Raw genomic sequence first — 27680 nt, forward strand, 5'->3', positions numbered from 1 at the left:
ACATTTCTTTCGGGACTTCATAGAGAGAAAATGCAATTTCCATGTTATTAAGTCATCATCCTTGGGAAAAAAATAAATTAAAATACATAGTCAGTTTTGTTTTGGATTTGAGGCTTTAAAATAGAAACATAAACATACAGATTTGAAGACCTTATCACCCGGTATATCATTTATATCATATATATCATATAAAGGATGATAAATTAATAGCACATTAATTTGTCCATTAAGTTATTCTTACCAAGTGTTTCATCACTATTAGCTATAATTTTGCTTTTCATTTTTTTTATCAATGTAAAAAACACATTATTGGTCAAATGTAATTGACAATGACAGAGCACTTACTGCCACAAACTGCTGCTTGTAAAAACATTTCTGTGTTCAAAGAAAATTGGATAATCTGCTGACAGAAACCTACTTTCTCTAGAGACCATCTTATGTGCTAGACTGTGGGTGTTTCACACAAAAAACTTGAAACCAAGGTGAAGATAATAGGCATATAGACATCCATATAATCAATTATTCATATATTATTAAACAGTTTTTTGCTATATAAATTATTACAGGTTAAAATAGAATTTAATGTACAGAGATCTACTGTTTCATAATCTCTTTTCCCCAACTGTAGATGAACTTCTGGTAGTTAGCGATGTTAAAAAAGAGAAAGAAAACAAATGAACAGTTTGTAAGTCAGGGAAGCTGAACAAGAACTGTTTACTTGTTAAATAATTCATCACTCAGGTTTGAGACTTCTGTTATTCCAGATCAGTGGAAAAAATCACTCTGAGTAAGTTCAGAGACTTTATCCTAGATATTTTTCCCTCTCATCTTCTTACTATGTCTCAGAAAAAAAGAATTGACTTCTCCTCTATCTTTTTCTGAATCAGCTCAGAGGAAATTTCACTATGGAAAGTCAAGTAAATAACCTTTCATTTTGTTCTTTTCTTGAAACATGTAGGCCATTAGTTTCCTGGACAAACTTACTCTGTCCTTAATTTAATATAAATATAACGACTCAAAAATATATTTAAAAGTTATTTCACCTGTCTCCTTAAGCTTATATACCATTTACAAAATTAAATCAACATCTCTGAGTATCCTTTCTTATGTAAGAGGCCGAACATTGGTTCAGCTGTTCCTTCCAACACTGTCACATTTTCCTCAGGAGCCAGCAAAACAGTCTCAAGATGCATTAGCATCAACAGTATAGAAAGGGCTCATGATGGTAGAGATAGCACACACACACAGAAGAAATAAACTCTGCTCTGGGAATGAACTGACCTTAATCTTCAGTAACTAGGTATGGAAAGTAAAACCAGCATATTAAATTGAATACATATAACATATTAATATAACATTAAATAAATCATGCATCTAGAATGATTTTCCTACAAATATTTCTCAAATCTCATGGGACTTCAGGAAATGAAGCATAATCCAGACTTTCTTGCCCAATTTAAGATGGACAAAATGATGACGTAAGTAGAAGTTGGCTGAAAAGAAAATCAGAAATGCAAACATCAAAACCACATCAACTCAGGGATTTTTTTTTTAATATAAAAAAATGTCCATCACTGAAACTTTTTTGTTATCTGACATGAAATACCTAGTAGTTATGTTTCCCCCAGCTTCCTCCAGAATCTTTTTTTATAAGATACCTTTCACACAGTGAACATTACATTTATTTTCTGATTATCCAAAATATTAAATCATATGAAGCTTTTGCATTGCCCACAACAACTTTATAATGCTTAAAGGATTATTTGATTAAAATAGAAATAATAATTTAAAAAAAATCTATTAATGTGCCACTGTAAGTTGTTCCCTATATTTATCATTATTGCTCTTCCATGAGACACGGCTTATGGGCTGAATTTTCTTTTAATTCCCATAGGCCACCTCCTCTGGCTTAAATAGATTTGTTACTCTGACATCAATAATGAATACAGTTCCAAGAATGGAGCCTGTTAAATGTATTAGGGTTCTGAGCTTTGATCTGTTTAGCATATTATTCTCTCATTTTCTTTTTTCATTAAAAAAGTCAAAACACTGAAGGTGACAGAAAATATATTTGGCTTGGGGAGAATAACCGAATAACATACAGTTCATTCCATTTTTTAGCCTGCAGTAAAGAAAGGGGTTTTTTTTAAAGATGTGCTCTGGAAATAGGCTAGTTTATTATGGATAAAAACCCTGGATAATTTCACATTCTTATTAGAGTTTTTAAACAATAGCAAGAGAATCAGGTCACAGAAGACTAAAGAGAACTGTAGTCTGGAAATATGAATTAAATATCACTTTTTTTTTCTTTGTAATTCTAAAGAAGGTTGCTTTGTGTGTTATGTTTTGCAGTGGAAGAGGGGTCAAGGAATAATTTCCCTTCTGAAACGTCTATCAGTTGACACTGGAATAGCACAGACTCATTTCACTGGTGTCCACAGTGACAAATTACTAGTGTTTAAGAATCATGCAATCTAGAAGGTAGCATCAGCTGAGGTACCGGTTCAGCTGTCAGCTGAGTTAGAAAACAAGCAAGAGGGAAGAAGTATTTTTAAAAAACAAAAAGAATTTTCGTTAATGACCAAGAAAAAGGTGTCATGTTTGCCTTTTTTGCAAAAGCAAATACTATTGTGCCATGCTCAGCTTGTGTAATATGATGCATAGGCCTGTTGTACAAAAACCAGTTCCCATCCAGTTCTGTCAAGAGATTATTCCTACTTAAGCACAGTGTTTTGCCCATGTTTCTGTAGAATTTTATTCTGCTGTTCCAAACAAATTTTCTAACTCGTCATTTTGAATTATTTCTCTTCATTGACCTACTTCTGTATTGTCTTATAACTGTAAGATCTGGAATTCTAATAATTAGATTGTGCCTTGATCCAGAACTTCTTTGAAAACACTTAATGAAACTGGATGTAGGATATATTCTTTGAAAGTTCAGTGAGAATATTCTTCCCTTTGGTGATGTCTTACTAATAATTACTCTCTAGTTATAATTTCCCCAATCATTCAGCTTGCTTAGAAACTAGACACATGTTAAGAGGACTGTGTTCACCACTTAAAGATATCTACTATTAATATGAACACTTACAGGTATCAGCATACTATTTATTTGTTATGCACTGCTTTATTTTTATATTTACATTTTTATCTAGCTTGTTGTTCCTGACAGAATACACAATATTGGCAAAAACCCCACCAACATATGACCTCATAAGTCTTCTGAAAAGACTTATAGAAAAGCTAGCTGTGAAAGTCATTTCAGTGATTTCAGTCTTTATCATATATTTCTAGCATTTAGGTTTTCAGTAGCTATTCTGACCTTGTTATGACTTTTTAGAGAGTTTCTTAATCAATTATGGAGGAAAAAATCTCAAAATAATAACACAGCTTTGCAGTGCCAAGGTGGATGACGATTATTCTTTGGTGGTAGAATAATATTATGTATGAATAATAGAGCAATGGTGAAAGAAAAGAATTCTGAAGGGATATTCAATGGGACTGATATTTTTTTTCTAATCTCCTTGGCCACACTATAAAGAGAAAAATTGGGACATTTTGCTTTTCCTTTTCTGGCAGAAGTGTGTTGATTTTTTTTCTTTCCTCTAAAAGAAGCTCATAATAGATCACTTTTTTGTTTGACAGAATGGATTAATGTTGGAGAAAGGTAGCTGGATTTTACACTGTATTGGGATTATATTTGTTGAATATCAGTAAGATGTGTGTCTTCACTCATATTCTGTCACAGAATTGTGGTTTTGTTTCTTTCATGAAAGAAGTTTCCTGTCTATGGAAACTCTACTAATTACTTTGAGGGCAGAAGTTCACGTTCTTACATCTTTACAATGTTTGAGCCATTGAATTATACATAGGCAATATACGAAATACCTTATCCATTTTTCATTGCATAAAACCATTCACTAATAACATGGGAGATGATGCTGACATGAACAGAGCTGAGACTATTTCAAGTCCGACTATACAGAAGATCTTAGTGGAAACAAACACAATTAAGTGGTAGGAGTCTCTAACACATATGATAAATTGCTAGCAGGTTAGGCTAATTTCTTCATAAATATATATGAGATAGAGAATCCAGTATTGCACAAACATTATTTGCAGATATTGATTGTCCTTTTTGCTACCACGAAATAAGAACTTTTAAGAAAGAGAGGTGCTGGATGACAGGAAGGGAAAGATTTTGCAGATAGACATTTGCTGACCTGAAAATACACAACATTTAGAGATAAGACTGTGTGGAACTATAAAATAATTTCTCTAAGAAGTATCACCCAGGGCAAAGTCTTCAGGTTTTAAAAGTAAAAATCTAGGATTTTTCAAAGTGCTCAGTACTGTTACGCTTGTTTCAAGGTATGGCGATTTCCAGATGGGAAATGGGGAGGATCAGAGCAAAAAATCACCTAAAACTGAAAAGCAAAATCCAAAATAACACCACATCCCTACACATTTTATTTAAGTCAAAATTGAAATGAATCACAATCCTAGAAGATTTCATCATGTTGACTCATGAATACTTAAAGTGAAGGTGAGTGGCACAGGACACACTGATATAGATCAGCTTAAACTCTAGGGTATTAGCTTAACCTTCAAAGATATGTTCTAGGGGTCATTAATCTCAAGCAATTAATCACTGAAATGTTCATTTATAGCTTTGCCTCGTTTCAAAAACAAGCAGTAAATTACGTGCATCATTATGAATGTTTGTTAGTAGGTGATATAAAACACAAGTCAATGATGGGAGATCTAGGAGGAGTTTTGGTCTTCACTGAATTAAGGAGTGAATAGTAGTCATTAGAGTACAGATGTAATTTGGTTTGCCAAAAGAACAGTGTGACTGGGAGAGGCACCTGAGGACAGGAGGAAAGCCAATGACACTGCTATCTTCAAGAAGGGCAAGAAGGAAGACCCAGGGAACTACAGGCTGGTCAGCCTTGCCTTGTTCCCTGGGAAGATGATGGCATGTCTAATCCTGAACATCATTTCCACGATCATGAAGGATAGGAAGATCATCAGGATTAGTCAGCATAGATCCACCAAAAGGCAGACATGCTTGATCAGTATGATATTCTATGATGAAATGATTGGCTTCATAGATGAAGGGAGAGCAGTGGATATTCTCTACTTTGACTTCAGGAGAGCTTTTGATGCTGTTTTCCATAAGATCCTCATAGAGAAGTTGATGAAGTATGGGCTGCATGAGAAGCCCATTTCAATGAGGTGGACTGAAAACTGGCTGAATGGATGGCCTTAGAGTGTGGTGACCAGTGACATGAAATCTAATTGGAGGCCAGTAACTCGCAGTTACTCGGGGGTCAATCCTGGGTCCAGTCCTGTTCAACATCTTCATCAATCATAATCACACGTTGATGGGGTAGAGTGCAACCTCAGCAGATATACTTATGTTACAAAACTAGGAGGAGCGGCTGATACGTGCTGCCATCCAGAGGGACCTCAACAAGCTGAAGAAATGGGCTGACAGGAACTTCATGCAGTTCAACAAGGGGAAGTACAAAGTCCTGCACCCAAGGAGGAATAACCCCAGGCACCAGTACATGGAGATCTTATCAGTGTTTGTAAATACTTGAAGGAAGAGTGCAAAGAAGACAGAGTCAGGCTCTTTTCAATGATGCCCAGTGACAGAACCAGAAACAATGGTCATAAAATGAAACAGAGGAAGTTCCCTCTGAACATCACAAATCACTTTTTTACTGTGAGGGTGACTGAGCACTGGCACACATTGCCCAGAGAGACTGATGAGTCTCCATCCTTGGAGATATTCCGAAGCCATCTGGACATGGTCCTGTGCAACCAGCTCCAGGTGCCACTGTGTGAGCCAGAGAGGTTGGACAAGATGACTTCCAGAGGTCCCTTTCACTCTCAACCAGTATGTGATTCTGTGATTAGCATCTCCAAAATTATACAGAAGGTTTTACTGAAAAGGGAGAGTACGAGATCTATTTTATAGAATCATAGAATCATAGAATGGTTAGGGTTGGAAGGGACATCAAAGATCATCTAGTTCCAACCCCCCTGCCATGGGCAGAGAAATCCTCCACTACACCAGGTTGCCCAAAGCCTCATCCAACCTGGCCTTGAACACTTCCAGGGATGGGGCATCTACAACTTCTCTGGGCAACCTGTTCCACTGCCTCACCACCCTCTGAGTGAAAAACTTCTTCTTTATGTCTAATCAAAATCTGCCTTCTTTCAGTTTGAATCCATTGCCCCTTGTCCTATCTCTACACGCCCTTGTAAAAAGTCCCTCTCCAGCTTTCCTGTAGGCCCCCTTTAAGTACTGGAAAGCTGCTATAAGATCACCCCGGAGTCTTCTCTTCTCCAGGCTGAACAGCCCCAACTCTCTCAGCCTGTCTTCATAGCAGAGGTGCTTCAGCCCTCAGATCGTCTTCGTGGCCCTCCTCTGGTCTCGCTCCAGTAGCTCCATGTCCTTCTTGTGTTGAGGACTCCAGAGCGGAACACAGTATTCCAGGTGGGGTCTCACGAGAGCTGAGTAGAGGGGCAGAATCACTTCCCTCGACCTGCTGGCCACACTTCTTTTGATACAGTCCAGGATACGATTTGCTTTCTGGGCTGCAAGCACACATTTCCGGCTCATGTTGAGCTTCTCATTCACCAGCACTCCCAAGTCCTTTTCCTCAGGGCTGCTCTCAATCCATTCTCCGCCCAGCCTGTACTTGTGCTTGGGATTGCCCCGACCCACGTGCAGGACCTTGCACTTGGCCTTGTTGAACTTCATGAGGTTCTCACAGGCCCACCTCTCCAGCCTGTCAAGGTCCCTCTGGATGGCATCCCTTCCCTCCAGCGTGTCCACAACACCACACAACTTGGTGTCATCTGCAAACTTGCTGAGGGTGCACTCGATCCCACTGTCCATGTCTCCAACAAAGATGTTAAATAGCACTGGTCCCAGTACTGATCCCTGAGGAACACCACTCGTCACAGGCCTCCACGTGGACATTGAACCGCTGACCACAACTCTTTGAGTGCGACCATCCAGCCAATGCCTTATCCACCGAGTGGTCCATCCATCAAAACCATGTCTTTCCAGTTTACAGACAAGGACGTCATGTGGGACAGTGTAAAATGCTTTGGATAAGTCCAGGTAGATGATGTCAGTTGCTCTTCCCCTATCCATCAATGCTGTAACCTCATCATAGAAGGCCACCAAATTAGTCAGGCAGGATTTTCCCTTAGTGAAGTCATGTTGGCTGTCACCAATCACCTCCTTATTTTCTATGTGCCTTAGCATAGTCGCCAGGAGGATCTGCTCCATGATCTTGCCGGATGCAGAGGTGAGACTGACTGGCCTGTAGTTTCTGAGCAATAATAGAGATAAGTAAGTTGGGGTGGGAAAGAATGAACTGAAATGCATCAGTTGGTGATTTCAAAGAAAGAGACCGTCCACAAAGGCTGGTACGCTTCACCAGGAGTAATTGTCTTCTGGGGACTTCAAACTGAAATTTATGGTATCCCAGAAGGTTCTCTTTCATGGTTCTCTTTCAAGGTGTGTCAAGTCAAAGTTAAAAATAGTGAGGCTTGCCATCAGTGCTGACTTTCAAAGTCTTGTCCTCTCCATGTCTGCTTTTTACTCTTCTTGATCTGCTGAGTATTCCTCCCAATGACAAAGCTGCTTGTGTCTGACCTCAGCCTGATATGCTTTGGAGAAAATTTCAAAGTATGTGAGGCTTTTCATGGTATTATTGCTTGCCAAAAGATATAGCACATCTTAAAGAGGTACTTAGCACACTTGAAATGCTCAATATTTCACTTGAGATTACTGGAAGGACAGCCTTTCTGACTTCATAGAAGTTAATTTGGCCAGTTTTAGAGCTGGTATGGTAAAAGTCATGACATGAAACAATTTCCCTTAACGGAGAATAGACATCAAAAACTCTGTCATGTGGCAAGAAAGATGAAATAAAGATGAACTCAGAATGTCCCCCGTTGGGAGAAACTTACCTGAGAAATTCTAAGGCTTACACATGCATTTTGACAAAAAAACGCTAGAATCTCTATTAAGAGTGTTCACTGCTCAGTGTTTGAGTTTCATTCTTTCTGACAAGGCAAATGCCTTGGACCTCACAAGCTTTCTTATGAAGTTTTTCTTCTATTGTCTACAATAGATCAGTAGTTTCTAATTACACATATTTGTGGAAATCACATTTCCTTTATCTACTTAATTTCAATATGTAGAAATTGCTGGTATCAGTGAAGTTTAATAAAATGACAGAAGACAATTTTCTGAATACTTACTGAAAAAGTAATTATCAATAACCTTTCATGAATATTCCTTATTAAGATTATCAGTGTGTGACTCCAGTATTCAGCAACAAACATAGTCTTTCTGTCCTCCACTTTCTCACATTTTCAGAAGTTATTATATGTCATACAAAGACATTTCAATTAAAAATAAAAAAAATAGCAAACCCAGAATACATAAAAATCACGACCATGTAGTAAAGCCCTCTTAGATGACCCTTCAATACATTCTGAAAGAACGCATTTCCTTCCTTTTAACTAGTCACTTTTAAACATTACAAATTCATCTTGAATCATACACGCTCGGGCTAGTTATACATGTGCGATGCACATAAATGTACATGAATGTACATGAATGTAAATTTTAAAGTTTTAGCTTTGAAATATACTATATTTTGTAGGTGGGGCTAAAAAAAATACCGGTGCACGTGAACACACAAATAAACTATTTATTTTATCTTATCATAATTCATACTTCATTTAGTGTTTACTTTAGTAGCTCCATTGCCTTTAGCGGTTTTTACAGATTTAAAACCAACTGAGAAGCTGGTATATAAAAATAAAAGGCTATTCTTTTCCACTGTGTGTGCTCATACACATGAGAATTGCATCCTGATTGGATATATAGATAGATACAGCTGGAGAATTCTTGACATTGCTCAGTTTTAAAATTGCAATAAGCAATCATTCAAAAGCAACGCACACACTTCTAAATAAATATACATAATATATCTTTGGAAATATTTTTGGGGGGTCCGGAAACAAAATGAGAGACAAGACTCTCTAAATCACAGCCCAAATTTCTGCATATAAAAGAAGCTGGTGAAATTTTTGCCTCCTTACTGATGCTAGTTTACTAATGTAGCAAAAATAGCTCCAATTCAGGAACCTAATTTGGAAGGGGGGAAACAGAGAAGTGTTTGTAAATTGCTGTTTAAATTGCTATATCTTTCAACATAATTGCATCAGTCTAATAAAGCCTACAACTGGCAACCTCTCTCCATTGAATTTCATTTTCAGACAATAACTCTGGTGTGTTTTTTTTTCCACTGGAAAAAGTTGCTTGATGTAGTAGAGGTTGTAGATGCATGACCACATGCTATATAACTCAAGTCTTTTGAAATCCATCGTTGCCATTTAACAGAACAATCCTTTGCCTCTGTGCTGGTAAGTTCCAGCTTCATGAAACAAAGGAAATAGAATTATATCTGTTGCCATGGAAATCTGCAGCTCCATCACTTTTTTTCTTCATATAATACAAAATGTATATAAAGGTGATCACTCAACAATATGTGGGAAATATTACAGAAATGCCACCATTTTACCAATGATTTTACAAAATATCTCAGCTAGTAGCAATTGCAACTTTTACCACTGTGTCTTACAAGGAAATGATTATGAATAATGAAGAGACCACAAGTTCTTTCATTTTACAAACAAGAACCTATACTGATTTGTCAATGAATTTTGAATCATAGACATTGTAGAGATATGCATTCAACTGTCAGACATATGAATCCATATGAATCTTGCCTGGCAGTTACCTTTATGGAAATGGATTCTGACAGACTGAATATGTGATTAGACTAGCAGCTTTTACCCTGAGACAGTCACAAGTAACAGAGCGATGTACGCTTCTACCATAGCATGGAAAATCTTTATTAAGCCCTTTGCAGATGAATACTGAAGAACTGAAACATTTTCGAAAAAGCTATTCCTGCAGTTTAGATGGGTCAGTACTCCAGTGCTTTTTAATATCTTCGTCATCAACATGGGCAGTGGGAGTTTAGCAAATCTGGGGATGACATCAAACTACAGGGAGTAGTCAAACATCCAGAAGGGAGGGCTTCCATTCAGATGGATCTCAGCAAAGAAGAAGGGCTGACAGAAATCTCATAAAGTTCAGCAATGACAGATGTTAATGCTGCAACTAGGTCAGGGCAACTCAGTGCATGAGTACAGCCTGGGGATTGACTTGCTAGGTTAAAGCTCTGCCAGAAGGACCTAGTGGTCCTGATGATAACATAAATGATCTGTGTACACGTGCAGTGATGGAGGTTAACCACATGCTGGACCACATTAGTAAAAGCGTGACCAGCAGGTCAGGGGAAGTCACATTTCCCCACTATTTGGCATTTGTGAAACCACATCTGGAAGTTCAGCTGTAATCACAGTCTTCAGGTTTTGGCCACAGCACAAAAGAAAATGTCAAACTGAACAAAGCCTGGCAGAGAACCTCTAAGACGCAGAATATGATCAGTGACACTGGATTAAGTGTTTAATGTTTATTCAGTATGAGGAAGAGAGGGCTAAAAGAAATCTAACTCCAATTTCTCTATCTCTTCCTAAAGGTATGATGTAGAGAAGACTGTTACTAGAGATGCTCAGTGAAAGGACAAGAGGCAACAGTCACAGGCTGTGGCAAGGGAAATATGAGACAGACTTAATGAAAAATTCTTCACAATGACAGCAGCCCAGTGCTGGAACGGGTACCCATAATCTACGTCCTTGAGAGTATTCAAAATTTGACTGGATAAGACCCTGGGCAATTTGATCTAGTTTTGATGCTATCCTTGCTTTAAGCAGAAGATTAAGTGAGCTCACCACCAGGAGTCCCTTCCAATACCAGTTTTTCTGATCCTGTAGTCAATGGATGTGAAAATTTGAGAGCTAATGAGATGCCCTGTGCCAGTGTGTTAACCTGACATTATTTTGCTTACTGCAGTAACTGCACATCTTTATACAATATAGCTACTGTAGTAAGTGAAATAATGTCAAATCAAAAGTACAGGGTCTGTACTATCTGTACTACTGTCTTACATTTCTCCTGAATGAGATTCCTGCACAACTGATAAACAAAAACTGTTAGCATGGCTAATATCATACGGGATCTCAGTAATGTAAGAATGACAACCCAAGGCTGAGAGAAAAAAGGAACATAAAACAACTCCTATCTGGACAGGCTTTGATTAATACATGACGAAAGACAGCTTGTACTTGGACAAGTGCCCATATTTCAGATATGGCTTCTTTAGATATGAAATATCTGTTGCCTTCAGTCTAAACAAAATCAGAGTGATTACTATAAGTAATTTTCATGTTAAAAAATCTATCATCCTTATAAAGAGGAACAGAAGCAGAGAAAAAAAGCGAAATGAAGACAAAGGGTGAACTTCACCTAATTTTTGTCCTACCAACAGGTACCTGATGAGCCAAAGCACAAAAAGCACAGGAGGGATTTACAGAGTAACTTTAAGACTATTATGAGAATTTTTGATTCCCTTTCAGATTATTATTTCTTATAATTCTCCTATTCTCTGAAAAGCACTGTGCCCTTCTGTAAATCATTGATAAAGAAGTTTCTTATTAATCAGAGAGTCTTAAGTATTCCCTTGGGTGATATCAAGAACTTCTGAACAGAGTCCTGAAACAGAGGAAGGCCTTGCTTGACAGGAGACACACAATGATACTATAGTTCGAAAGACTGATGAAAACTGTGTGAAAAATAACTTTTTCAGAAGTTAAATCTTCTGCAAATAAGTAATTAACTATCATTCAGGATTTGTTTTGTTGTTTTGTTGCTATGCTATTCCTAGCATACAGCTGATTACTTTAAGACCTTGGGCAATTCATACGCAGTTGAATTTGGCCTTAATCTTTCTGTGCCTTATTTTACTCATTAGTATAATTATTATAATAATACCTGTCTCCTGAGAGCATCGGGTGGCTTCATCAGCTATTACTTTCGCCAATAATACTAGGTGCTCTATAAGCTACTTTAATTTACAAAAACATTTTCTCAAAATAGCAGATAGGAGATTAATAATAAATTGAGACCACTGGAGAACTAGCTTGAGAAATATTTTTCTAGTAATACTTAGAATCATAGAATGGTTTGGGTTGGAAGGGACCTTAAAGATCATCTTGTTCCAACTCCCCTGCCATGGGAGCTCATCCAACCCGACTTTGAACACCTCCGGGGACGAGGCATCCACAACTTCTCTGGGCAACCTGCTCCAGTGCCTCAAAACCCTCCGAGTGAAGAAGTTCTTCCTTAGATCTAATCGAAATCTCCCCTCTTTCTTTTTAAAGCCATTAGCCCTTTTCCTGTCACTACATGCCCTTGTAAAAATTCCCTCTCCAGCTTTCTTGCAAGCCCCCTTTAAGTACTGGAAGGCTGCTAGAAGGTGCTCTCAGAGCCTTCTCTTCTCCAGGCTGAACAACTCCAACTCTCTCAGCCTGTCTTCACAGGATAGGTGCTCCAGCCCTCGGATCATGTTTGTGGCCCTCCTCTGGATGCGCTCCAACAGCTCCATGTCCTTCTTGTGTTAGGGGCCCTAGAGCCAAACGCAATACTCCAGGTGGGGTCTCACGAGAGCAGAGTGGAGAGGAAGAATCACCTCCCTTGACCTGCTGGCCACGCTTCTTTGGATGTAGCCCAGGATATGGTTGGCATTCTGAGTTGCAAGTGCACATTATCTGCTCAACCAACACCCCCAAGTCCTTCTCCTCTGGTCTGCTTTTAATCCATTTTCCACCCAGCCTGTACTTGTGCTTGGAATTGCTCCAACTCATGTGCAGGACCTTTCACTTGGCCTTGTTGAGCTTCATGAGATTTGCACAGGCCCACTTGTCAAGCCTGTCAAGGTCCCTCTGGATGGCATCCCTTCCCTCCAGCATGTTGACCACACCACACAGCTTGGTGTCTTCAGTAGATTTGCTGAGGTGCACTCAATGCCACTGTCCATGTCCCTGACAAAGATGCTGAGCAGCACTGGCCCCAATATTGACCCCTAAGGAACACCACTCATCACTGGTCTCCACTTGAACATCAGGTTGCTGACCACAACTGTTTGAGTATGACCATCCAGCCAATTCCTTATCCACCGAGTGGTCCATCTGTCAAATCTGTGTCTCTCCAATTTAGAGACAAGGATGTTATGTGGGACAGTGTCAAATGCTTTGGACAAGTCCAGGTAGATGACATAATTGCGTTTCCCTTATCCACCAAAGCTGTAACCCCATCGTAGAGGCCACCAAATTTGTCAGGCATGATTTGCCCTTAGTGAAAACATGTTGGTTGTCATCAATCACCTCCTTATTTTCCATGTGCCTTAGCACAGTTTTCAGGAGGATCTGCTCCATGATCTTGCCAGGCTCAGAAGTGAGACTAAATGGCCTGTAGTTCCCTGGGTCTTCCTTTTTTCCCCTTTTTAAAGATGGGGGCTGTGTTTCCCTTTTTCCAGTCTTTGGGAACTTCACTGGATGATCACGACTTCTCAAATATGATGGATAGTGGCTCAGCAATTTCATCTGCCAGTTCCCTGAGGACCCATGGATGCACCTCATCAGGTCCCATGGACTTGTGCACCTTCTGGTTCTTTAGATGGTCTCGAACCTGATCTTCTCCTACAGTGGGCATTTCTTCATTCTTCCAGTCCCTGCCTTTGCCTTCTGTGACTTGAGCGGTGCAGCTAGAGCACTTGTCAGTGAAGACTGAGGCAAAAAAGTCACTGAGTATCTCAGCCTTCTCCATATCCTGGGTAACCAGGTCTCCCATTTCCTTCTGGAGATTGCCAACATTTTCCCTAATCCTCCTTTCATCTCTGACATAACTACGAAGTTTTTCTTGTCGTCCTTGATGTCCCTGGCCATATTCAATTCTCTCAAGGCCTTAGCTTTCCTAACCTGATCCCTGGCTGCTCAGACAATTTCTTTGTATTCTTCCCAGGCTACCTGTCCTTGCTTCCATCCTCTGTAGGATTCCTTTTCATGTTTGAGTTTGTCCAGGAGCTCCTTGACTTAAGTCAACATAACCTACTCCTCTGTTAAGAGAGTTTGATTACATAAATCTACCAGTACAGTTATACAAGCAACTTGTTTTAAATGTACACAATGCGAAAGAAAACTTTTCTTCCATATTAAGTTTCTCAGAGTTTAGTTAGGCAGAGGGCTGGGAACAGCCAAATAGGTTTCAGTCGGGCATGCAACAACTATCGTATAATTCCAGTAACCCTTCCTCATTTATCACTCACATCACCCACGGTATTTAGTGAATAAAACTGCTAATCAAATAATTTTGTTCAGGGGGAGTTCTCTGGTTCTTTACTTTTTAATTTTCTGGAAACGAATAAATATGAATTTCAACTTGACAGTGTCTCTCCAACTACTTTGATAGCTCTCTAAACGTGCAATATTCTGCAAAGTATAGTAGAAGAAATGTAGGAAAAAAAGAAATTACAGATGTGCTTATGTCATCAACCTTCAAATCCACTTAAATTCAAATGCAACTTTGTAAAGTTGAAATAAATGATGATTGACCCCTAAGAAATATGTACCTAGCTCTTTAAAAAGTTCCTAGACAGTTAGATAGGTGGCTACATGGATTTTTAAAGTGCCTGTGTGCTAAATTCTCAGGAGGGTTTGCATCTTCAGACACCTTACTAGGCAAATACCTTTGCCCTGTTGCATTTAAACAAATTAACCAGGCCATAGCTACTTAAATCAAAATGTTTGCAATACAGCATAGTTGCATATAAAGACATAACTGTGGTGAACAAAAGAGGGAAAACAGTGTTCAGGATTAATGTATGCAGCTTTAGGATGGATTAATAGGATGGAACAGGCTCCTGGCAGACAAGAAACTGTACTCTCTCCATTGTGAGACTCCTCTGTGAATCTTTTATTAGAAGTTTTGGTTCAGCTCCTACTTTATATTAGGAAGAAGGTAGATTTCAATCCAAGTTTTAGGTACCACAATAGACAGAAGACTAGAAGGATATTATAACACCATACAAAACATTCCAGAAACTTTTATGATGGAAAGAATGAGAGTAATTTCTAGGATAGGCTATGCATCTATGTGGCGAGGTACATGGGTTTTAGTCCCTAGGAGAAGGAGTTTTTGCATTCAAAATCATCCAGCCCAATGGCCAGGGATAAGAGAGATTTCAAAATTGTGTCAGGCAAGTGAGGAAAATAGTTTTTCCCACCATGCTCTGAATGAGCCCTCATGACTACTACCACTTCAAAAACATTCAAAACTCCAGTGCAAGCACTAGTGAATAGTTTTCAAATGGCAAAACAGCATTTAAATTACATCACCCACTACCAAAATATCTGATACACTCTTATGCAAGGGCTTGCCAGCTCTGCCCTCACACCTACCCACGGTACTTACCTACGCACTCCACAAATCTTTATGTTGCCTGCAGTGTTTCTGACATGACGAATAGCTCTGTTCCCCCACTGTGTGGGAGGAGCTGCACTAACCCTTCTTTACTGTAGTAAAGACTTTCCCTGTACTGCAGTTCCATTCAAATACATGGCAAACATCCAGCAAGCACCATCACCTGCCGCTTCCCCTGGAGAAGCAGGGCTTCACACCTGCCTGCAAGGTACCCTATAGGAGACAGTAGCCTCCTGCAGCTGACAGAGGAAGTGACAGGTAAAAAAGGTGTTGATTTGGTAAGAAAGGAATAGATAGTGGCTGTGGAAGTTCAGATTTCATGGCAGGATGAATTACTTTTTTTTAGGAAGTGAATGGCAGCTGCTACATAGTTATTGAATGCTGCTGCAGTATTTGAATGTTTATTATTAGTTATGAGTAATAGCCCCTGAAAAAATGCCAATGAAATAAGTCTACATTCAAGAAAATATTTTCTTTCTAATAAGACTAAGAAATAAAACAGCTCCAGTTGGAGGAATCATTAACTGCCACTGAAAACAAGTCTGAATTTTCACAAATCCTCTACTTTCTTCTGAAGCGATGAATGTCGGAAATAGACTTGTGACCCAAGTCTAGGATTTACTTCATTCAAGTATACACAGTTTTCTGAGCCTGGGTACCAACAAAGAGCCTAGTAAAATTCTTAAAAATATTATCATAGAAAAATCTGAGTAAGGAAAACTGTCATTAAGTGCTTAATGAACCAAGAACCATATGGGAAATTACTGATACTTATGGGAACCGGGTTTACAAAATGCAAACCTAAAAGCACACAGATTCTGACTGGGGGGTGGGGTGGGGAAGAAGTCAGCATTCTTGCTTTTGTTGTCGATCTTGGCAATATGTACAGCTGGTGATGGCTTGCCAGTGGATAGACAAATCCTGCAGTGGAACACTCCCAATTTTCTATTATTGGTTTCCACCACAAAGAAGAGTGAGCTTTACTTGTCTAGAAGTGCTGTCCTGCCAAAAGTGCTGCAAGGCTATTTCAGCTTTAACCTGTAACTTTCAAAGACCTCTAGAAGCAGTAATTGAAATAAGCTTCACAACACCTTTGCAAACCAAGGAAACAATATCCCAACTATGTATTGCAATAAAGCAGCCGGCTTTCTACAGGGTTATAAAGTTTCTAAACAAACATTATACAGCAACATCATACGGTAGTTTTAGATGGGAAACGCAGAACAATATTGAGCTACGTATTTGCATGAATAACTGACCTGAGGCTATACTTAGCTTACATAAAGTGCATGTGTTCATGAATGGTCATATGTATTCCGAACCTCAGTACTTAAGCTTATATATAACTCGGAAACAGAAGAAAACGTACTAAGAAACTAACGTGTCATGACATGGATCATCTATGAATGAACTCTGCGATTTTCTTCTCTGTTTCCTTCTCAGGTTAAAAATATATGAAGAAATACATAGTACAAACTCGTTTACAGAGCAAAGCTAAATTAAAAGTTCACTAGTGCTGTCATTTTCTCCAACCTCAGTTTTGTTTTTTTTTTTCTTTTCTGATTCTTAGAAAATTTACATTGCTATTTTTCATTCTATTCACATTCTTATGAACACCATGCCTGACAACCGTGTCGTTTATATATATCCTCAGACCAGTCCTATGAAATACTGTTACCCTGCTGATTCTGTTCCAGATAAGAAAGAGAAAGATTAAATGACTTGCAGGCTTATTTCTCAGCTACATTCGTCTTCAACCTCTCTGTAAGCCCAGTTCTATTTCCTGCAATTTGGCATCTTTGGCACATTCATTATTTCCATCCTAATAACTTTAAAAAATAATAAATATATAAAGTCATTGATATTATATTTTTAAATGACAGAAACCTATCATGATGACTCATTCACTTAAGTTGAATATTAGAGACAAGACTTGCAAATAATGAGAATGGAAGAGCAATATACAGATGCAGTGTTTCATAAAGGTGTTTATCTTCTGGTAAATGTTAAAAGGTTCACAATCTAAAATGACATTATTTTTACAGCTTTGCTGTCTCAAGCAGAACAAGAGTCATAGAATCATAGAATCATAGAATCATAGAATGGTTAGGGTTGGAAGGGACCACGAAGATCATCTAGTTCCAACCACCTGCCATGGGCAGGGAAACCCTCCACTACACCAGGTTGCCCAAAGCCTCATCCAACCTGGCCTTGAACACTTCCAGGGATGGGGCATCTACAACTTCTCTGGGCAACCTGTTCCATTGCCTCACCACCTTCTGAGTGAAAAATTTCTTCCTTATATCTAATCAAAATCTGCCCTCTTTCAGTTTAAAGCCATTGCCCCTTGTCCTATCACTACATGCCCTTGTAAAAAGTCCCTGTAGAACTACACGCCCTTGTAAAAAGCTTTCCTGTAGGCCCCCTTTAAGTACTGGAAGGCTGCTATAAGATCCTATGATAATAAGTTATGAAACTTGTGCCATTATCATTTCTTCATGCATTTATACTTCAGTCTTGCTGATGTTTGATAAACTTCAGCTGGTTAACACCAAGTTTAGTGCTATCTTATTTAGAATTATTGTTTTACACATTGCAAATTTTTATTCTTTTGAGATTACATAAGAGATTTTTACTGGCAGCTCTTGAAAAAAGTGATTTATAAGGTTACAAAGGTACAACTATTTCCTTAGCCTGCCTCCCTCACATGTAGTCATAACATAAGGAATCTACAGCTCTTGGTCCTCCATTTCAAACACTTGAACAACAGTGGGTGCAGAAGTTACATAGCAGTGTTTTCAGCGGAGGATGAGTGGCAGAAGATCAAAGCTGGCATTAGGGAGGAAAATCCGGTCTTAAAGTCCAATGCCATGTGACAGCAAGCACGTTCCATCTTGGTGTAGAGGTTAGATAGACAAGTGTTGCTGAGAACAACAATGCTCATATACTGGTGTGTGAAAATTAGCTTCAGTGAGATTCTTTAAAAAGATCACCAAGACCAACATCATCTACTGATTGCAAAGAAGAGGATACTCAGTATTTAAGGAAGGTGAATTATTCTTTTTCCTTCCCTTCTCACAATGGGATAACTGCGAAGATCTGATCGTTTGCTGGTGCCTCTGTAAACCAATTCAGCTAAGTTACCCTGTTTAGTTAGGCTTTTTTTTGCCAAATTAGCAAACTGAATTGACTCCCTGCGTCAGATAAGCACTTGAGCTAAGAGAAGAGAAGTGGAAGGAGCTTGCAGGTCAGCCTGGGGACAGGGGAGGGGTGGAAGAGCTGGCTGCTAGACATTCAAACATGCATCTTCCATGCTCAACATTAGACTACGGTTAGCAAGGATACATGCTATTTTTAAGGCTGTCATCACGTTTGGATTTTTGTTTGGTTTGGTTGTTGTTTTTTTTTTTTTGTAATTCCAGGACTGCAAATCCAATCAGATTTCTAACTGTTACATTTAAAAACAGAAGTCTGTGTATGTGTGTGCAAGAGAAGAGGTACATAACAATGCAGACTATTCAGATGATAAAACCAGAGTTGATGTCACTCTCATATAGATAATACAACAGCATTAAATAAAATCACGTAAATAGAAAGCCATTGTTCATTTTAATTAGTTGTGTTGATACTGTAAAACCATTAACAAAACACTCTCATATAACCCCCTCCTCTCAAAAAACCCCGCAAACAGAAATTATCATCTGTATTATACTGATCCATTTAAAAAGTGACTTCTGAAAAAAGGGAATATACAGATAACAATTTCCCTGAAAGAAATTTCAATTGAATTATTTGCATTGGCCTAAATTTGCTACTGTCCCAAACAAAGTGAGCATAAAACACTATCGCTTTGCCAATTTAACATTTCAAACTCAATTTGGAACACCACCTGAGCTAAATTAGATCATTGTCCACTTTGCCATAGTATTTCAATAAGATCCAGTCTGCTTTGATCACAGTCAAACCAATAATCAACTCGAAACCACATCTATGCCAAAGACTATTTATCCCATATTTCAAGTCCTTCTTCCAGTGTTTGAAAGGGACACGGGCAAAAGAAAAAAGTGTGCCCATGACTGCCTACTTAAACTGACTGGGCTTCTCCCGCTTGTAATGAAAATGAGGCAGACTTTGTACGGTATTATCTGCCACAGGACAACTTTGCTTCCATTCCATGCCCTTTCAAAGGTAATGGAAATAATTAGTTTCCTTCTCATGTTTCTGTCTTATTAACATAGTTATCCAGCAAGTTACTTGGCTTGAGCAATGGATTTCTTAGCATAAAAATGAATTTATTGCTTAGTATTCTGAAGCATCATTTTTGTGTGCAGAGACTTTCGTAAATGGAGCAAATGTGGCCTGTGGTTAGCTGCGATACCTTTATCTGAAAAGTCTCTGGCAGCACTGACTAATTTTAACTTTTTTGTTCTGTCAGAATTTGTGGGGATTTTTTTTTGTATTTTGTATCTTTTTGCTTTTTTTTTATCAGTAAGACAATGCACTTTGCATCGTCATTATGATAACTAACTAATCTATATATTTCATCAAGGTTATTTTGGTAAATAATATTCCTTTATAAACTATATTTACTTTTTATATTACTGGATTCTAACCTATACAATCTAGAAATATTTAAACGAAACTTCACTGTGTTAATTAGTTAAAATCTATTAACAACTAGGACAGAACATATAAATATTCAAGAGTCCTTTTTAATACATAACTTCTAATGATTAGAAGGAAGAAGTAAAGATGGAATTACCATTATGTTTCTTCCCTTTTTCTGATTTATATAATAATGGATATATGATTAAGCTTGCTTTACTTTTAAAAATTTCTTTCACTTTCACCTTCCCCCCCAAAAAAAGATTATTTAATTCTATAATCTTAAGCATGAGCTGTTCATTTCAGAAAAGGTCAGGAAAGAGCCAAAAAACCCTGAAGTATAGATCTATACATAGAAAGGATCAAAAGTCAAGCTTTGGGAAGACCTAAAAGGCATTTATGGCCTCTAGATCCCCGATTTAAAAATATATTCTTGCTTGTATTTCAATTTCAGATCTTACAGAAAAAAATATACACAAGCATTTGGTGAAACTGTTGGATTTAAACATCAGAGAGGCAATTATACTTGATAAAAGGAAAATAACATTTACTTAGTCTATTTCATACCTTCAGATTTTGTTTCTAATATGAATACAACTCAAATGCTGCAGATGACAGATGACCCCTTAAATGTTCAGCATCTCAACAGTTCCAGAGCTTCCATAACTAAACCTTCATTAACTTGCTAGTTGAAATATAAAATAAACAGATTTTTCAGCCTCTTTTACATAGTCCACAGCTTCTACACAGCCTACAGCAGGCCTCTAACGATCTCTTTCCGCAGTTCACAGCGCAGCCTCCTCTGGGAGCCAAGTACCTGATACACTGTGAGGCTGCTGAGTCATTTTTATTTCTCAGAGTGCTCTCAGAGTTTGATACTACGTACCATATGGCCACAGCCTTCATAAATGAAGTTTCAAAGAGGTCATCTGATGGCAGAATGGAATTGGCTCTGCTAAGCAGTAAAGCTGCTAATCGATAAGTGGAAGACCTGAAAGTGGTGGTTCCCTGAAAGGAAAATCCTGCATAATCCTGGTCTAAGCACTTACTACAGCAGCATGAAAATGCTCTGATTTCTCTTACTGGTGTAGACACTTTAAAAGCAAGCACATTTGTAATGATGTTTTTTCTGGGTTTTGGACTATTATTCAATCACTTTCTGCCCAGCAGAACGCAGTCATTTCTTGTCAGCATTTCTACTGCTTCAGATGCTCTTCCATTTACTCTATCATCTTGTCTTGGACTTTCCAGCGATTGTTCCTGTGTCCTTAACCTTATTTTAATCTTGATTGTGAACTCTCATCTTCCTGTTTTTTTCTGTCCAAAGTTCATGCATCTCCACTATTGTGCAAATGCTCCTACTTTGTCTAGTTTTATTGAAAAACTCATCATCCACCTTTCTTCATGAACCATCAAAAAAGTCACTTTTTATGGCTTCCCATCTCAGATCTTACTCAGAGGCATGCACGGTCTAAGCCAACATAACAGACTTTCTACATGGAAATCTAAGTCTTTTTAAAGTTTATTTTTCACTAAATAGGGGAAGATAGACTTATCTGGGGAGTAATTAGGAGAAGGAGTTGAACATTAGTGTTATGAGTTGCACTTTGCAAGAGCCTTTCACTCAGGAGTGTGAACAAGATATTTTGACAGTGATGGACTGTGTGGGGAGAGGATCATGTAAGTCACGTTTGCATGACTGTCGGTGCATACACAGTGGGTGAGGGAAGGAAGGAAGGAAGGAAGGAAGGAAGGAAGGAAAGAAGGAAGGAAGGAAGGAAGGAAGGAAGGAAGGAAGGAAGGAAGGAAGGAAGGAAGGAAGGAAGGAAGGAAGGAAGGAAGGAAGGAAGGAAGAAGGAGTCATTTGAAACAATGAAATTACCCTCAAATCTCTTTCTAGGGAAAAAGATACATGGAAAATTGTGGTCATCTGAGAAGAAGAGCATGTAGACCAGGTTCCTTGGCCTCCCCATATCTTTTGTCTCTGGTGGATATAAAGGTTGGTTCAAACCATAGCTGAAAGTTAAGCTTTCCAGAATGATCATTTAAGACTATGTCTACTTCTAAGCATAGAGGGAACATTTTTGTTCTTTTTCTGTCTTAAAAACCTTCAAACTTTTCAGTAGTTGCTTAAAGATAACTTGTGCAAACCGGAAATTCTGAACTTAAAATTAAAAAATAGCGCTTTTTGAACTTACATTGCATTGGTACTTATTATAGTCTAGGGAAAGTAATTTCTTTTGGGGGTTAAGAAAAACAGGACATGTCTGCTGTCACCTAGGAGTGTTTACATTGGACTTTTTTTTCCACCTGTGAGGCCATGAGAAGTAAATAACACTTACTCATTGGTAGTCAGCTCACGGCTGGCTTCAGCTAAAGGCTTAATCTTGAGTAACAGAGCCACAATTTTCAAGAAGGTAACTATGGATCTCATGTCTAACGATATCTACTGTTCCAAAAAGATGCCAACAATAGATGATTGTATAGTACATGCTGAAAACTCCTGACTGTGAAAAGACAGAAATCCAAAAGTCTGTTTTGTCTTAGCCACTGAGCTAATACTGTCATTATGGCTGAACCCACAGACTGCAATTACTCCATACTTCTTTTGTTCATTAGCAATTTTTATAAGTTTAAAGATTTTGGTGAAAGGACCTTACCCGTGCCTTCTGCTCCATCTCCATCATTAATCTTTCATGCTGCTCTGCTATTGCCAGTGTTGCGGAATGGACTTTCTGATATATCATTTCCCCTTCTCGTGTCTGAAAGGTGAACAGCCCTTCTCCTGTGTCACACATCCTGCAGTGAGATTTAAGCATAATGGAAGGGAAAAAAAAATGAGTACTGGGTAATTTTTATCTAACTATTTCAAAAAGTGCACACCTTGCAGTAGAAAATGTCGACTTTTGTAGTTAAACTCTAGAATTCTGAACATCCGCAGTTATTTTTACCATTGAAGAGAGACATATTCCAAGAGATGTGCAGAACTTCATGAATGTAACCTTTAAATTCAGTTTTAATCATCCTCTAGATAGTGAAAAAGAAGTCTTACCATAGAATAAAAACTTGAGGTAATACAGTCAGCTATTTATGTCATTGTTTTAAATGTCGACACTGGCAAGTGGGAGCTAAATTTAATTCTCTAAACCAACTGATGTCAGAAGTACACAGCACATCATGATTTTGAAAAGTTGAATGTTGACCAATTAGAAATGCTATTATGGCTGATCACTACAAAGAAGCTGTATTGAAAGACAGCAATAAGAGAGTTAAATTATAACTATCTCTGTTACTACATATGTGTGAGACAGCATCTAAAGCAATCTTGATTATTACAAAAGACTCTCAGTGGATTTCACAATAGGAACAGTATTTCGGTAGCATAAGAAGATTAAACAATGAAAATAAAACCAACTCAGAAATAAAATTTACTTTCTTCTTTTGGGAGAGCAACAGCTATTATCCTTATCTGTGATATCGCTGTGGCATTATTCTGAGGAAGAGTAGTGGCATATGGTAAATGCAACAAGGAGGGCTGGGATACATAGAAAATATGAGAAGAGAAGAATGTTAGATTATTGACTGACTGTTACTTCAAGGATATATATTGTGTTAAACAGCAGTGCAGTTCAACATATTTATATTAGTAGTTCCATTACTTATCAGTGTTTGATTTCTGTATTTTTACAGAATTCTTCTTGCAATTTTAGAAATGGAATTAAAAAATCTGTTTTATTTGATCTGATGCTTCCTGTAAAGATTTTCAGTTATCTGTGGTAGAAAATTGTTGACTTCAGTCACTGATGCATAACATTCTTCAACAATAGAAAGATTTTGATTTGCCTTAAAATACACGATTCCTTTAATGTTTTGATCATTTACACTATTTTTAAGGACATCTTTTTTTTTTTTTAATATCCTTTCATCTTCAACATGGCCCTAGAAAGACCAAGAATTACAGAACATTTTAGAAAAATGTGTCCTAAATAGTTTAACACTATAACAGAAAGTGTTGAAGGCAGAAACAGATAAAACAGAGGTGCTTCTGGAAAATACCTGGTGAAAATACTCAGTAATGATCAATTGAGGTGTTGAAAAGAAAGTCATAGTCTTAAGAATAGATGATTCATGATATTATCCATATGGATATTATCCACAATTCTGAAATAAAAATAGTGTTCCCTATCCCAAGATGTAAAGAAAATCCACTTTGTAGACAGATATTATTTGATCAGTATTAATGTGGTGTGCCAATTAATAGATCAAAAAGAAAAGCTTTTGTATTAAATTCCAATGGAGATCAAGATCCCTGCTGTAAACATTTAAGAATTTCATATCCTTAGCCACAATTCTCCAAAGAGCTTCTGGTAGAAATAAAATGTCTCCAGAGTTTTGTGAAATTATGGCAACAGCCTCTCAGATCCCTCAGGGCATCATATAGCTGGTGCTCTGCTTTTGTGTAAAGAGATCTTAATAAAATTCAAACAGCGTGAAATGGAAAGTCTAGAAAAAATGACGAGGTTTCAGAAACTGAAGCAAAATATGATCTTTTTGTTGGTTTCAGAGGATGAAAAATCCCACAGGGATAAAAACAAGGAAGCAAGCAACAAAGCATGATTAAGATTCAGGAGCTAAGCCACCTGTTTTGACTGAGCAAAACGTAGCCACCACTGTTGTTGATTGGACATGGTCTGTACTGCCTGCATGACCGCTGGGTGAAGGCAGCGGTGTGGGCTGTGGCACTGTCCCGACACCTTGACTATCCACAGGACAGCACCATGGGGCTCTGGTTCCCAACAGCAATGGGTGACTGTGGCAGATGTGTCATGACAATGTCGGCCACTGATGGCAGCCTCCTGGTGCCCAGATTGTGGGCTTCCCTGGCTAACGACGGATGATATGCACACAACCACTCAAAACTGGAGGTGGAGGAGAATTATGGGCATCTTTTTTTAAAGTGCTGAATTCCCTTAACTTGCTTTGAAGCTTAACAGAACTTAAAGGCCCCGAGAATGAAGCAATAGGTATCTGGCACATTTGAGCTCTGTAAAAGCAAAAATTGTTAGAATAAAACTTTATTTCTTCCATCTAAACTTTTATTAGTAGTCTGTCTCCCAAGTAGATGAAATCCTTTGCCACAGTGAAGTTTTCCTGTTAAGCTTCTCAGGATGTTATCATTTTACTCAGATAAAAATCTGAGTTTAGACCTGGTAGTCTAGTCAAGTCTAGCCTAGTCTTGTCTTTTCTATTTTCTGTTCTATTCTGTTCTAGTTACAACACTAAGAGCAGTGGCATGTTTTAGGGTTAGTTTCAGTCTTTCTAGAACAAGGACACACAAACTAAACCACAAGCACTCCTAAGCACGATGGAGATGGAGACAGGGAAAGGGGTAAGTGCCTTCCTAAACTTAAAAGAGTTTTGCCAAAAAAACCCCAACAGAGGACCTTTACTTATCTGGCCAATGGGAATGGACAAGCCCATAAACTGAAACACAGTTCTTGCTCTATTTACAGTCAAAACATGATCAGCAGAACAAATAAACTGTTTTCTCCACATCCTCTACTAGATCCAGATAACTGTCGATGTAAAGCTACAGTTTCGGGTTTAGCCTTGCTAGTATGTTGTTTTATTACAACTGAAAGTGCAGTAACTGCTGGTGAACTGAAATTTATGTATGTTCAAAGCATACAAGGTTGTTTAGTAGCATCCTTTTTCAGTTACTATGAATCATATTTTAAAATCAATCAAATAATTGCTGCTTGCAACTTTTCTCAAAACCTTTAAAAAACTCTACATTTTCTACCAACTTTTTAAAATGAAAAATGACCTTTTCCAAAGCGTAGATCAAACCTTGTCATAATTATTGCTTTTTGCATTTCTGCAAAAGTCTTCTGTGTTTTTGACACTTAATAATAAAAACTTGATTATAATTTTATGTCAAATTAATGCCATCTTCATAATTTTACATTTCCTAGAATAACTTTAGAGAAAAGAGAGAAGAAAGGTGTGAGCCTCTTGTTTTCCTGATAGTCTCACAGTTATGCACTGCAGCCCAGCCAACTTGGTATGGCTTTGAGAAAAGCGCTGCCTGTTTTGCCCAGGACCATGGTTGGTGGGTGCTCCCTCTGTTCTTGCCTCAACCCTCAGTCCTTTTGTTTTTTTTTCTTTTCTCTCCTCTCTACTTTATTGGAGAAGGAGAGACTGTGTGAGTTTTAGTTGCTGGATCAGCCTAAAACCACGACAGTATGACCTTCACTGTCAAAAAAATTCACAAATTTTGTATACTTTAATTTTTTTATGAGACGCTTAACAGTCTGCGGATTCCTGAAAAACGCTGATGTTAGCTTCTCTATTTCTGTGTTTCCCAACTTTAAAACAGGAATGTCATTAACTTGTGCTTTAGGATATTTAAGGATTCAATGCATTAAAACGTATGAAATGCTTTGAATAAAACAGGACAGTGCATTTTTGTTTTCCCGTATTATTACAGAAAGTACAGTTGGGCAGATAATGAAACCAATAGATAAACATTGTTGAAAATCATCATAAATTGTTCACTTCTTAAAATACTGCCACAGCTTTTCCCATCATTGTTAGTTGGGAGAAGGTGAGAGCTAAGCTTGTGGCCCAGGATAAAATGGATTCAGAGATCAATAGTGAAAGTTCTTGCTTTTACTCAAAGGTAGGGCTTCTTTTCGAGACAAAGAGATTTTCCCATCAGTACTGCCAGATTTTTTTCAACATTTCCCAAATTTCCACAATGGTTTCCCATTGCCTCTGCTCACTACAGTAACTTCAGTCTTGTAGAGCAGAATCAATACTATATATTAGCCTTGTAGCATTCCCTTCAAAGAGGAAACTGTTGACTTGATTTGACCACCATATATGGCGTTTATTCCCAAATTAGAGGTTCATGCTCACATTTAATGGTTGAAATATTTTAAAAGTTTAACAGTGCAAAATTCAGCTACTGCATGATAGGACAAGAAGTTGACAGCCTCATTTCACTATTTCAGTTAAGGGTAAAATGCATTTTCACAATAATGAAGGTTGTTTGAAAACTGAGATGCTCAGAAACATTATATGCTATAAGGCTTTGCTTTAAAATAAAGGATAAAAGATAACTGTGACTAGAAAATTTTTAGTTCTTCACATATCCAAATCTAATTTCTTTAATAGATTCAAATGATTACTATTTACTCACAAATAATTTAGCATTTAAGAAATACTGGCTAATTAGTAAATTCATTACTCAAAAACATATAAAACTACATAAAAAAACCCTAAAAAAAGGTAAACATTCTCAGATAGGCATTGAAAAAATACTAAAAAACTTTTATTATTAATAACTAATTAATTACTATTAATATCTATAACTATTAATAACTAATACATAATAACTACTGCCCTAGTCTAGCATTTCTAGTTCTTTAAATAAAAATGGACCTAAAATTTTGAAATGAGGTACTAGCCAGTAACCAGAGTGCTAAAAGTAACCAGTACCAAATCAGATGTAACTGCTGTTGCATAGTTCACACTTAATGTGAAAAAGCTATTAAGTCAGGCACTTCAAGGCCCAGAAAGGAAG

At 37.8% G+C, this 27680-nt stretch overlaps 1 protein-coding gene across 1 annotated transcript in view; it reads right to left on the bottom strand.

Moving 5' to 3' along the window:
• Nucleotides 1–27680, bottom strand: part of DOK6 (docking protein 6) — a 268991-nt gene that overhangs the window by 47435 nt on the left and 193876 nt on the right. The window contains exon 6 of the mRNA XM_086609178.1: nucleotides 22753–22891. Coding sequence (XP_086465304.1) covers nucleotides 22753–22891 — 139 coding nt within the window. The remainder of the gene's footprint in view (nucleotides 1–22752; nucleotides 22892–27680) is intronic.

Source organism: Tauraco erythrolophus, chromosome 3, assembly GCF_009769465.1.
Source record: "Tauraco erythrolophus isolate bTauEry1 chromosome 3, bTauEry1.pri, whole genome shotgun sequence".
Taxonomy (NCBI): Eukaryota; Metazoa; Chordata; class Aves; order Musophagiformes; family Musophagidae; genus Tauraco; species Tauraco erythrolophus.